The 14,160-nt window shown below is 45.8% G+C and overlaps 1 protein-coding gene across 2 annotated transcripts in view; it reads left to right on the forward strand.

The window, feature by feature from the left end:
• The window catches only part of LOC134909062 (ribonuclease H1-like), a 90,309-nt gene extending 77,769 nt beyond the window's left edge, over window positions 1-12,540 (forward strand). For both annotated transcript variants that reach the window (XM_063915475.1, XM_063915474.1), the window contains exons 4-7: window positions 9,229-9,283; window positions 9,733-9,817; window positions 9,920-10,044; window positions 11,537-12,540. In XM_063915475.1, coding sequence (XP_063771545.1) covers window positions 9,229-9,283; window positions 9,733-9,817; window positions 9,920-10,044; window positions 11,537-11,641 — 370 coding nt within the window. In that variant the 3' untranslated portion in view covers window positions 11,642-12,540. The remainder of the gene's footprint in view (window positions 1-9,228; window positions 9,284-9,732; window positions 9,818-9,919; window positions 10,045-11,536) is intronic.
• Window positions 12,541-14,160: the final 1,620 nt, after the last annotated feature.

The following is a 14,160-nucleotide window of genomic DNA, read 5'->3' on the forward strand; positions in this document are numbered from 1 at the left end:
TATTTCTCGGAGTCCGTAGTGGATGCTGGGCGCCCATCCCAAGTGCGGATTATCTGCATAAATTGTACATAGTTATTGTTAACTTATTCGGGTTATTGTTGTAGGAAGCCATCTGTCAGAGGCTCCGCTGTTATCATACTGTTAACTGGGTTTAGATCACAAGTTGTACGGTGTGATTGGTGTGGCTGGTATGAGTCTTACCCGGGATTCAAAATCCTCCCTTATTGTGTACGCTCGTCCGGGCACAGTACCTAACTGGAGTCTGGAGGAGGGTCATAGGGGGAGGAGCCAGTGCACACCACCTGATCGGAAAAAGCTTTACTTTTTGTGCCCTGTCTCCTGCGGAGCCGCTATTCCCCATGGTCCTTTCAGGAACCCCAGCATCCACTACGGACTCCGAGAAATAGATTTATCGGTAAGTAAAATCTTATTTTATCATATTTTCTCTGACGTCCTAGTGGATGCTGGGGACTCCGTAAGGACCATGGGGAATAGCGGCTCCGCAGGAGACTGGGCACAAAAGTAAAGCTTTAGAACTACCTGGTGTGCACTGGCTCCTCCCCCTATGACCCTCCTCCAAGCCTCAGTTAGATTTTTGTGCCCGAACGAGAAGGGTGCACACTAGGTGGCTCTCCTGAGCTGCTTAGTGAAAAGTTTAGTTTTAGGTTTTTTATGTTCAGTGAGACCTGCTGGCAACAGGCTCACTGCATCGAGGGACTAAGGGGAGAAGAAGCGAACTCACCTGCGTGCAGAGTGGATTGGGCTTCTTAGGCTACTGGACATTAGCTCCAGAGGGACCGATCACAGGCCCAGCCATGGATAGGTACCAGAGCCGCGCCGCCGGCCCCCTTACAGAGCCAGAAGACAGAAGAGGTCCGGAAAATCGGCGGCAGAAGACGTCCTGTCTTCAACAAGGTAGCGCACAGCACTGCAGCTGTGCGCCATTGCTCTCAGCACACTTCACACTCCGGTCACTGAGGCTGCAGGGCGCTGGGGGGGGGGGGGGCGCCCTGAGACGCAATAAAAACACCTTGGATGGCAAAAAATGCATCACATATAGCTCCTGGGCTGTATGGATGAATTTAACCCCTGCCAGAATACACAGAAAAACGGGAGATAAGGCCGCCGAGAAGGGGGCGGAGCCTATCTCCTCAGCACACTGGCGACATTTTCCCTCACAGCTCCGTTGGAGGGAAGCTCCCTGGCTCTCCCCTGCAGTCACTACACTACAGAAAGGGTTAAAAAAGAGAGGGGGGCACTAATTACGCGCAGTATTAAAAATACAGCAGCTATAAGGGGAAAAACACTTATATAAGGTTATCCCTGTATATATATATATATAGCGCTCTGGTGTGTGCTGGCAAACTCTCCCTCTGTCTCCCCAAAGGGCTAGTGGGGTCCTGTCCTCTATCAGAGCATTCCCTGTGTGTGTGCTGTGTGTCGGTACGTTTGTGTCGACATGTATGAGGAGAAAAATGATGTGGAGACGGAGCAGATTGCCTGTAATAGTGATGTCACCCCCTAGGGGGTCGACACCTGAGTGGATGAACTGTTGGAAGGAATTACGTGACAGTGTCAGCTCTGTATAAAAGACAGTGGTTGACATGAGACAGCCGGCTACTCAGCTTGTGCCTGTCCAGACGTCTCATAGGCCGTCAGGGGCTCTAAAGCGCCCGTTACCTCAGATGGCAGATATAGACGCCGACACGGATACTGACTCCAGTGTCGACGGTGAAGAGACAAATGTGACTTCCAGTAGGGCCACACGTTACATGATTGAGGCAATGAAAAATGTTTTACACATTTCTGATAATACGAGTACCACCAAAAAGGGGTATTATGTTCGGTGAGGAAAAACTACCTGTAGTTTTCCTGAATCTGAGAAATTAAATGAGGTGTGTGATGATGCGTGGGTTTCCCCCGATAACAACTGATAATTTCTAAAATGTTATTGGCATTATATCCTTTCCCGCCAGAGGTTAGGGTGCGTTGGGAAACACCCCCTAGGGTGGATAAAGCGCTCACACGCTTGTAAGAACAAGGGCTCTACCCTCTCCTGAGATGGCCGCCCTTAAGGATCCTGCTGATAGAAAGCAGGAGGGTATCCTAAAATGTATTTACACACATACTGGTGTTATACTGCGACCAGCAATCGCCTCAGCCTGGATGTGCAGTGCTGGGTTGGCGTGGTCGGATTCCCTGACTGAAAATATTGATACCCTAGATAGGGACAGTATATTATTGCCTATAGAGCATTTAAAAGATGCATTTCTATATATGCGTGATGCACAGCGGAATATTTGCCGACTGGCATCAAGTCTAAGTGCGTTGTCCATTTCTGCCAGTAGAGGGTTATGGACACGACAGTGGTCAGGTGATGCGGATTCCAAACGGCATTTGGAAGTATTGCCTTATTAAGGGGAGGAGTTATTTGGGGTCGGTCTTTCAGACCTGGTGGCCTCGGCAACAGCTGGGAAATCCACGTTTGTACCCCAGGTCGCCTCTCAACATAAGAAGACGCCGTATTATCAGGCGCAGTCTTTTCGTGGGCAAGCGGGCAAAAGGTTCCTCATTTCTGCCCCGTGACAGAGGGAGAGGAAAAAGGCTGCAGAAATCAGCCAGTTCCCAGGAACAGAAGCCCTCTCCCGCCTCTGCCAAGCCCTCAGTATGACGCTGGGGCTTTACAAGCAGAATCAGGCACGGTGGGGGCCCGTCTCAATGAATTTCAGCACGCAGTGGGCTCACTCGCAAGTAGACCCCTGGATCCTTCAGGTGATATCTCAGGGGTACAAATTGGAATTCGAGACATCTCCCCCTCGCCGTTTCCTAAAGTCGGCTTTACCGATGTCTCCTTCTGACAGGGAGGCAGTTTTGGAAGCCATTCACAAGCTGTATTCCCAGCAGGTGATAATCAAGGTACTGAAAAGAAGGAAAAAAAATCGGCTGCGCTTAGGGTGCTTTACAAATGGGTATAAATCATGGAGAGTTGACAAACTTCTATGTAGAGTGGATTTATTATGATATAAAATACATCAACAACAAATAAAATAAATCATGTACAACATAATAAATAAATGACTATACTCTAAAACACCATTATATAAACACACAGTATCAATCGAGATCTATGTATAATGTTCCCCTGATTCAGGGTTAGGGATTGATACTTATTGACCATTGTAACAATGATGGAACTTAAGTAGTTACAATTTAACTCTGCAATGTATTATGGCTAGGAATAGATGGAAACAGCAAAGCTTTTTCTCCAATACTCGGAGACAGAAAGAAAGGGCCCAGCGGTCGGCAATGAAATAAATAGTATACAGTTTTACAGGTAAAACTGTATACTATTTATTTCATTGCCGACCGCTGGGCCCTTTCTTTCTGTCTCCGAGTATTGGAGAAAAAGCTTTGCTGTTTCCATCTATTCCTAGCCATAATGCATTGCAGAGTTAAATTGTAACTACTTAAGTTCCATCATTGTTACAATTGTCAATAAGTATCAATCCCTAACCCTGAATCAGGGGAACATTATACATAGATCTCGATTGATACTGTGTGTTTATATAATGGTGTTTTAGAGTATAGTCATTTATTTATTATGTTGTACATGATTTATTTTATTTGTTGTTGATGTATTTTATATCATAATAAATCCACTCTACATAGAAGTTTGTCAACTCTCCATGATTTATACCCATTTGTAAAGCACCCTAAGCGCAGCCGATTTTTTTTCCTTTTCAATTACTGCATCCATAGGCACACGCACAGTGCCTATTTTCGGCAGCGCTCAGGTGCGGTTGCATTTCGGTAGACTGATCCATTCTTTAGGCGCTGTCAGTAAGGTGTTTTGATAATCAAGGTACCCCTCCTGCAACAGGAAACGGGGTATTATTCCACACTGTTGTGGTACCGAAGCCGGACGGCTCGGTGAGACCGATTCTAAATCTAAAATCTTGAACACTTACATACGGAGGTTCAAATTCAAGATTGAGTCACTCAGAGCAGTGATTGCGAACCTGGAAGAAGGGGACTACATGATGTCTCGGGACATCAAGGATGCTTACCTTCATGTCCCAATTTACCCTTCTCACCAAGTGTACCTCAGGTTTATGGTACAGAACTGTCACTATCAGTTTCAGACGCTGCCGTATGGATGGTCCACGGCACCCTGGGTCTTTACCAAGGTAATGGCCGAAATGATGATACTCCTTCGAAGGAAGGGAATTTTAGTTATCCCTTACTTGGACGATTCCCTGATAAGGGTAAGATCCAGGGAACAGTTGGAGGTCGGTGTAGCACTATCTCAGGTAGTGTTGCGGCAGCACAATTGGATTCTCAATATTCCAAAATCGCAGCTGATTCCGACGACTCGTCTTCTGTTCCTAGGGATGATCCTGGACACAGTCCAGAAAAAGGTGTTTCTCCCGGAGGAGAAAGTCAGGGAGTTATCCGAGCTAGTCGGGAACCTCCTATAACCGAGCCAAGTCTCAGTACATCAATGAAATGGTTCTGGGAAAAATGGTGGCTTCCTACGAAGCAATCCCATTCGGCAGATTCCACGCAAGAAATTTCCAGTGGGACCTGCTGGACAAATGGTCCGGGTCGCATCTTCAGATGCATCAGCGGATAACCCTGTCACCAAGCACAAGGGTGTCTCTCCTGTGGTGGTTGCAGAGTGCTCATCTTCTAGAAGGCCGCACATTCAGGACTGGGTCCTGGTGACCACGGATGCCAGCCTGCGAGGCTGGGGAGCAGTCACACAGGGAAGGAATTTCCAGAGCTTATGGTCAAGCCTGGAGACATCACTTCACATAAATATCCTGAAGCTAAGGGCCATTTACAATGCTCCAAGCTCAGCAAGACCTCTGCTTCAAGGTCACCCGGAGTTGATCCATTCGGACAACATCACGGCAGTCACCCACGTAAACAGACAGGGTGACACAAGAAGCAGGAGGGCAATGGCAGAAACTGCAAGGATTCTTCGCTGGGCGGAAAATCATGTGATAGCACTGTCAGCAGTATTCATTCCGGGAGTGGACAACTGGGAAGCAGACTTCCTCAGCAGACACGACCTCCACCCGGGAGAGTGGGGACTTCACCCAGAAGTCTTCCACATGTTTATAAAACTCGACAAGTATTGCGCCAGGTCAAGGGACCCTCATGCAATAGCTGTAGACGCTCTGGTAACACAGTGGGTGTACCAGTCAGTGTATGTGTTCCCTCCTCTGCCTCTCATACCCAAGGTACTGAGAATTATAAGATGGAGAGGAGTAAGCACTATATTCGTGGCTCCGGATTGGCCAAGAAGGACTTGGTAACCGGAACTTCAAGAGATGCTCACGGAGGATCCGTGGCCTCTACCTCTAAGAAGGGACCTGCTCCAGCAAGGACCCTGTCTGTTCCAAGACTTACCGCGGCTGCGTTTGACGGCATGGCGGTTGAATGCCGGATCCTGAAGGAGAAAGGCATTCCGGATGAAGTCATTCCTATCCTGATCAAAGCCAGGAAAGATATAACCGCAAAACATTATCACCGCATTTGGCGAAAATATGTTGCGTGGTGCGAGGCCAGTAAGGCCCCGACGGAGGAATTTTCAACTAGGTCGATTCCTACATTTCCTGCAAACAGGAGTGTCTATGGGCCTGAAATGGGGGTCCATTAAGGTTCAAATTTCGGCCCTGTCAATTTTCTTCCAAAAAGAACTAGCTTCAGTCCCTGAAGTTCAGACGTTTGTGAAAGGGGTACTGTATATACAGCCTCCTTTTGTGCCTCCAGTGGCACCTTGGGATCTAAATGTAGTTTTTGGGTTCCAAAAGTCACATTGGTTTGAACCACTTAAATATGTGGAGTTAAAATATCTCACATGGAAAGCTACTAGGGACTTGGAGGACTCCAAGTTGCTAGACGTTGTCAGAGCCCTGGAAATATAGGTTTCCAGGACGGCTGGAGTCAGAAAATCTGACTCGTTGTTTATTCTGTATGCACCCAACAAGCTGGGTGCTCCTGCTTCTAAGCAGACTATTGCTCGTTGGATTTGTAGTACAATTCAGCTTGCACATTCTGTGGCAGGCCTGCCACAGCCAAAATCTGTAAAAGCCCATTCCACAAGGAAGGTGGGCTCATCTTGGGCGGCTGCCCGAGGGGTCTCGGCTTTACAGCTTTGCCGAGCAGCTACTTGGTCAGGAGCAAATACGTTTGTAAAATTCTACAAATTTGATACCCTGGCTGAGGAGGACCTGGAGTTCTCTCATTTGGTGCTGCAGAGTCATCCGCACTCTCCCGCCCGTTTGGGAGCTTTGGTATAATCCCCATGGTCCTTTCGGAGTCCCCAGCATCCACTAGGACGTCAGAGAAAATAAGAATTTACTTACCGATAATTCTATTTCTCGTAGTCCGTAGTGGATGCTGGGCGCCCATCCCAAGTGCGGATTGTCTGCAATACTGGTACATAGTTATTGTTACCAAAAAATCGGGTTATTGCTGTAGTGAGCCATCTTTTCTAGAGGCTCCTCTGTTATCATGCTGTTAACTGGGTTTAGATCACAAGTTATATGGTGTGATTGGTGTGGCTGGTATGAGTCTTACCCGGGATTCAAAAATCCTTCCTTATTGTGTACGCTCGTCCGGGCACAGTATCCTAACTGAGGCTTGGAGGAGGGTCATAGGGGGAGGAGCCAGTGCACACCAGGTAGTTCTAAAGCTTTACTTTTGTGCCCAGTCTCCTGCGGAGCCGCTATTCCCCATGGTCCTTACGGAGTCCCCAGCATCCACTACGGACTACGAGAAATAGAATTATCGGTAAGTAAATTCTTATTTTAATACCCACTCTGACAAGGATATGCCATAAAAATTCTCTTGGGAATCTGCCACCTTTTGTCAGGCGACTCCCAAGCCTTTTCACAAAGAGCGTTCAGTTCATGAGAGGGGGGAAACTTCACTTCAGGCTTTTTTCCCTTTAAATAAGCAAACCCTTGTGTCTGGAACAGCAGGTTCCTCAGAGATATATAAAACATCTTTAATAGCCACAATCATGTACTGAATACTCTTAACCACCCTCGGATGTAAAGTAGTCTCATTGAAATCGGAATCAGAGTCTGTGTCGGTATCTGTATCTGCCATCTGGGTAAATGAACGTTTTTGTGACCCTGAGGTGGTCTGTACCTGAGACAGAGCGTCCTCCATGGATTTCCTCCATGCTTGTGTCTGAGAATCAGATTTATCTAGCCTCTTAGACAATAATGCCACATTTGCATTCAGTGTACTCAACATATTCGCCCAATAAGCAGTCGGCTGTGCCGACAGATTCATTCCCAAATCTTTTTCTGCGCCCCCAGTAACTTCCTCCGGGGAGGAAACTCAGCCTCAGACATGTCGACACGCACTACCGACACACCCACACTCACGCCGGCCACACAAAAAAGGGGACAGATCCACAGGGAAACCTGCAGAGAGAACACAGAGGGAGTATGCCAGCTCACACCCCAGCGCCCATATACTACAAATAAATAATATATGTGGTCAGCGCTGTAATATAAGATCAAAAAGCACCAAATTGCATGTGCTCCCTTGTTACTTGTAAGGAGCTTGGAGATCCGGGCCAGCGTCTCTGCAGCGGCTGTGGAGAGAGAAAATGGCGCTGGTGAGCTGTGCGGCTAAGCCCCGCCCTTTCTCGGCGCGCTGTAGTCCCGCTCAATTTTGAATTTATTATACTGGCGGGGGTATTGCCTTCTGCCAGTTAAATTGACCCCAGTAACTGCTGCCCAGAGCGCTCCCCCCCCCCTAGCGCCCTGCACCCTGTGAGTGCCGTTGGTGATGTGTGTGGGAGCATGGAGCGCAGCGCTACCGCTGCGCTGTACCGTTACTGAAGTCTTCTGATGTCTTCTGTTCTTCTCACACTCACCCGGCTTCTTTCTTCTGGCTTCTGTGAGGGGGATGGCGGCGCGGCTCCGGGAACAAGCAGCTAGGCGAACCAAGTGATCGAACCCTCTGGAGCTAATGGTGTCCACTAGCCTAAGAAGCAGAGCCCTTAACTAAGAAGAAGTAGGTCTGACTTCTCTCCCCTCAGTCCCACGATGCAGGGAGCCTGTAGCCAGCAGGTCTCCCTGAAAATAAAAAAGCCTAACATAAGTCTTTTCCAGAGAAACTCAGTAGAGCTCCCCTAGTGTGTGTCCAGTCACTCCTGGGCACAGAATCTAACTGAGGTCTGGAGGAGGGGAATAGAGGGAGGAGCCAGTTCACACCCAGTCAAAGTCTTTTTAGTGTGCCCATGTCTCCTGCGGATCCCGTCTATACCCCATGGTCCTTTTGGAGTCCCCAGCATCCTCTATGGACTAGGAGAAATAGAGCAATCTTATCCACCCCCCAAAAAAGATTCTATTGCCACACAGAAAGGTAGAAGTTGCGGAAAAGTTTCTGATAACTGGTGCTAAACATAAAAATTTATTGCCTGCTAGAAGATCGGAACAATCATTCATATGTTTCTAGATGACTAAGGACAGCCAGCTTATACTAGTACGCTAAGTGTGCCCCAATATGAGCAGTTTATTTACTAGGAATGTGAGAAGGGCGACTCTCCCTCGCTGGTGCTGATTCTTATCAATTTTCCAAGTAATATCACCTTAATCTAGAAGGCTGCATCTCTCTAGGTGTGTTTATACAAATACACCAATTGTCAGAGTGGGTATTAAAATAGGATTTTAATACCTACCGGTAAATCCTTATTTCTAAGTATAGGTTGAGTATCCCTTCTCCAAAATGCTTGGGACCAGAAGTATTTTGGATATTGGATTTTTCCGTATTTTGGAATAATTGCATACCATAATCAGATATCATGGTGATGGGACCCAAGTCTAAGCACAGAATGTTTTTATGTTTCATATACACCTTGTACACACAGCCTGAAGGTAATTTTTAGCCAATATTTTTTTTAGTAACTTTGTGCATTAAATAAAGTTTGTGTACTTTGAGCCATCAGAAAACAAAAGTTTCACTTACTCAAAACATTCCGTATTTCGGAATATTCTGTATTTCGGAATATTTGGATATGAGACACTCAACCTGTATTGTGTTTCTATGTATACTAATTTGCACACTCCCTGTGGGGTTTCCATGCAGAGATCGCATGCCATTCACCTACTTGTTTATACAGAGTATGTATAAGACATCACCAGACTTTGTTGCATGAAATAAAGTTTTTTGAGAATTTATCTTTTTCTGTATTATCAGGAATGTGTCAGAAAGGCTGGAAGGAAGGCCGACAAATCAACGCGCAGAAATACAGGTAATCTACTACTTAGTGTTCCATTGAGGCTCTATATTTATACATGGCAGATGCTAGTAGTTAGTTATTCAGGAATTATGTTACGTTTCATTTGGTAGGCAAAGGGAGAAGTGAATGATACTCTTCAAACCTGTATAAATTTACTAGTGAGTGAAAATGGGAACAAGCTAATTAAAATGCACACATTTTTGTATTATTAGCACATGGATGTTTGATTAAACATATATAAAGTCATGCTAACTTTGTTCAGGAATTGCCCTTTTACAGCAATTAGCTATTTGAGATATTTTGTGGCGTACAATTTGTAAAAAATAAAATTTCTTTGAGCCAGTTTTTTTTATTAATTTAAGGAAAGTTGTTTACTTCCAACACACAGATAACTTGTGTGACATTGTGTATAAAGTATGTAAAATAAAATGATCTAATCTCATATGGACTCCACCCCCCAGGCAGCATGTAAGGCGCTAGAACAGGCTAGAAGCCAGAATCTCTCAAAAATTGAGATACGCACGGACAGCGAGTTTACGATTAATGGTAAGTGCCATTAATGCACCAGTGACTACTACTTTAGTACTCTTCCCCATCTGCCAGGGTTACAAATCGTGCTTATTAATGTTACGTCACTATGTTTACCAGGTGCCACTAAGTGGACATCTAACTGGAAGGACAATGGCTGGAAGACTGCCAGTGGCGGGGAGGTCAAAAACAGAGAAGACTTTGAAAAACTGGATCATCTTTCACATGGGATTGATGTTAATTGGGTGAGTACAGTAGTAGTAGAATTTGTACCTTCATCACAAATAAAGTGTGACAGTGCTTAGGTTTCCTCGAGTATGGTGTTTCTGTAGTAGTTTTTGGTATCTTTATACGAATGGCTAGTAATGGAAAAGTCCACTACAGATTCTTCACAATCATTTCAGCTCTCTAATGGGGCCATTCCTTTCAGTCCCCCATTTACAAGGGTCTGATACTGCTTCTGTGCATCATGTACTATGCTTATAACAGAACATGAGTCGTCTTAGTGATGTGCTGATTCACGAATGCATGTTTAGAAAATCAACCTTTTAACTCATTGAATTTTAAAACATTAGTGCAAATGTACTATTTAATGTAATTCTCCATTTGCTAGAAGATCTAGACGCATGTTAGCTCCCCTACTATATTGCCAATCACTGTTTTATATATCCGGCAACAGCATTAAGTTGGCCCAATATTACCCCAGAGTGAGTGCTGTTCTCAAGAGTAATTCCAAAAAAAATCAGTGATGTGCTCATTGCCTGTCTCTAGAGCAGGTTTTCTAAAATTGAGGAGCCAGGGACAACCCAGCTTCCCATTTCCCTAAGGAACCAACCCCCACGGCCACACAACTAAGGGGGTACCACCCTGGCATAACAGCCCTCTGCATCCACACTACAGTGCAGCTACCCCCCAAGCAAACAACCCCCCCTCCCATGCGGTCAAATTAATGAGCAGCTACCAACCACTCCACAGCCTCCCCTGGGCAAACAATACCTCCTACCCTGTGGCCACATCACGACCCCTCCGCAGCCGCAATCCGTGGCCATGCATAGACCCTCTTATTGGAGATCTCTATGCAGCCGGAGTTTGGAAATAGGCAGGACGGGACATGCACTCCTGTGCAAGAAATGGCCGTTGCAGTACAAGCACACCTCCAAAAATCTCAGCTGCGGCTGTAGAGGATCTGTTTCCTCTTTCCAAAATCTAGTAGCCAGGCAGCAAAATCTAGGGTCCATGGCTACCTGGCCTCTGGAATTTGTCGGGACCTGCTCTAGAATGCGTGTCTGGGAACACTGCTTATTTGCTGAAGTGCATTTTATTGTGGCTGTATACTATACTAGGAGTTGGGATCATGCTGAAAACTGATGTCTGTATTAACACGTTTGAAAGCTTAACCTTGTGGTGGTTATAAAACACCCCAAATCCACCAATGACAGAAATTGGGAGCGGCGATTAACTAATTCCTAATTAATTGGGTGCTTCCTCTTGGAATTTGCTCAGCCCTCAAAAGGTTTCTTCACTAATGTAGAATCTGTGGACAAATGTTGCCTCACATTGTTTGATAATACTCTATCATGGTGGTTCTACCTATGATGATTGAGAGAGGGGGGGGGGGGGGGGGGCAGGGAACAGCAGAGAAGGATAGTGGGGCGGAGACTGAGGTGACCCAGCATATGCAGGGTTTGTTATACTAGTAGTAGCGATAATAATCACTTTTCACTGCCTCTCTTATAGAAACACATTCCAGGTCATGCTGGTTATCAAGGAAATGAAGAAGCTGATAAACTCGCCAGAGCTGGAGCCCAAAAATCATCCTCGGGAACCAGATACCGGTGGTAGTTGTCAAGTGTCCCGCACACCCATTACATAGTTATTAGGTCTGACTATCCGTTACGTTTATGTTTAGCTTCCATATTCTACAAACTACACACATTCCACTCTTATGTGACCAATAGAGGAATTGTTTAAGGCAGATTAATTTATACCAGAGCCATTCAACGAAGGCTCACTAACCCGCTAGTTTACCCCAGTGGGTACAAATGTGCGCTTTTCCTTGCAGCCTCGAGAGCTATGAGGGAAAAATCGTGATTAAATGCATCCTCTGGGGGCTTAACATGCAGGGAAACCCATAGAGTCTGTCTCTTAATGTGGGACACCTGGCATTAAACCTGGAGCTTTACCCACGGGTAATTTAATCTGCCCCTTTCAGTATATTTTCTTTTAATATAACCATATAAAATTAATCTCCTAAACAAAAGCCCCAAAACGTTGTCTGTTTTCAGGTCTGGGGTAGTCTGCAGTGTTAGCAAGTATAATCTACGGATGCTAGTTGTTGTATTTTCACTTTGTAAGGGCCTTTGTTTATTAATATGCTATAAAAAGGCAAAGTGCACGTTCTGCAAATACTATAAATGACAGCACGTTATATGTTATGTTTTAGTATGTACTGTTGTTTTGTTACGGAATTTGGAGCTTAACTATAGTCTTTTAGCATTGTGCAAAATCAATGATGCAGGTCTGTTTTTCATCTACAAATAGTGCTGTAATGCCTGTAATTTCTGCGCTGATAGAAAAGTTTCTATCCTCATTCATAGGCAAAGTGGTTTGCTGGTGAAAATAATAACAGCTGTTTTACCACAATTTTTTTTAGAGGTTTGGAATGTTTTATGGTAAAAAAAAAAAAAAAGAAAGGTAGTGTCAAAAATTTTATGTTTTATTAAACAACCATATAAACTTGACTGTGTCATTTTGTTCTAGGCATATGTTAGTTTCAATGTTTTTATTAACATTTATAAGGTGCTACAAAGGGATTTAGCTGATTTGTCAGCGGTCGGGATCCCGGCTGTCCGGATACAGACGCTAGAAACGCCACCGCTGACAGTTGGCATGCCGACTAACAGGAACTATCCCCACTTGTGGGTGTCTACGACACCCATAGAGTGGGAATAGAAACTGTGTTGAGCCACCGAGCCCGCAAGGGTCTCTGTTGCGTTCGTGCGGACTTCCCCCTCTGTTGGCCTGGATACTGACCGCCGGCATTACAGCCCCAACCTGCTACAAAGTGTCCACAGCACCCAAGAAGGGTGGAGCACACAAAAATTATAAAAACAGAGTAAAGGTGCATACACACTAGATCAGTGGTTCCCAAACTGTGTGCTTAGGCACCCTGGGGTGCCTTGGGACACTAGCAGGGGTGCCTTGGATTGGTGATCTAGGACCAATTCAAACTATTTTTGGTCAAAGTAATAGACAAAACCAGTGCTTGTGGCTGCCAATTGTAAAATATGAGGACAAACCGAAGCAAATATTGTCCCGCACCACACTGAAGAAACGAAGGATGACACAAACATAATTTACTTTATTTAAAGTTTGGGAACCATTGCACTAGATGATTTAAATTGTCGATATGCACGATAAATATATCATTGCGCATATCGAAGTGTGTATGCAAGATTAAGATGCGCGTTTCCTCAGGTTTCTCTATCGTCCTAAGTGGATGCTGGGGTTCCTGAAAGGACCATGGGGAATAGCGGCTCCGCAGGAGACAGGGCACAAAAAAGTAAAGCTTTTACCAGATCAGGTGGTGTGCACTGGCTCCTCCCCCTATGACCCTCCTCCAGACTCCAGTTAGATTTTGTGCCCGAACGAGAAGGGTGCAATCTAGGTGGCTCTCCTAAAGAGCTGCTTAGAGAAAGTTTAGCTTAGGTTTTTTACTTTACAGTGAGTCCTGCTGGCAACAGGATCACTGCAACGAGGGACTTAGGGGAGAAGTAGTGAACTCACCTGCGTGCAGAGTGGACTTGCTGCTTGGCTACTGGACACTAGCTCCAGAGGGACGATCACAGGTACAGCCTGGATGGTCACCGGAGCCGCGCCGCCGGCCCCCTTGCAGACGCTGAAGAGAGAAGAGGTCCAAAATCGGCGGCTGAAGACTCCTGAGTCTTCATAAAGGTAGCGCACAGCACTGCAGCTGTGCGCCATTTTCCTCTCAGCACACTTCACACAACAGTCACTGAGGGTGCAGAGCGCTGGGGGGGGCGCTCTGAGAGGCAAATAAAAACCTTATTAGAGGCAAAAAATACCTCACATATAGCCCACAGAGGCTATATGGAGATATTTAACCCCTGCCTAACTTCAAAAATAGCGCGAGACGAGCCCGCCGAAAAAGGGGCGGGGCCTATCTCCTCAGCACACAGCGCCATTTTCTCTCACAGAAAAGCTGGAGAGAAGGCTCCCAGGCTCTCCCCTGCACTGCACTACAGAAACAGGGTTAAAACAGAGAGGGGGGGCACTGATTTTGGCGATATTGTATATATATAAAAGATGCTATAAGGGAGAAACACTTATATAAGGTTGTC

This window comes from Pseudophryne corroboree, chromosome 4 (genome assembly GCF_028390025.1).
Source record: "Pseudophryne corroboree isolate aPseCor3 chromosome 4, aPseCor3.hap2, whole genome shotgun sequence".
NCBI classification, from domain to species: Eukaryota; Metazoa; Chordata; class Amphibia; order Anura; family Myobatrachidae; genus Pseudophryne; species Pseudophryne corroboree.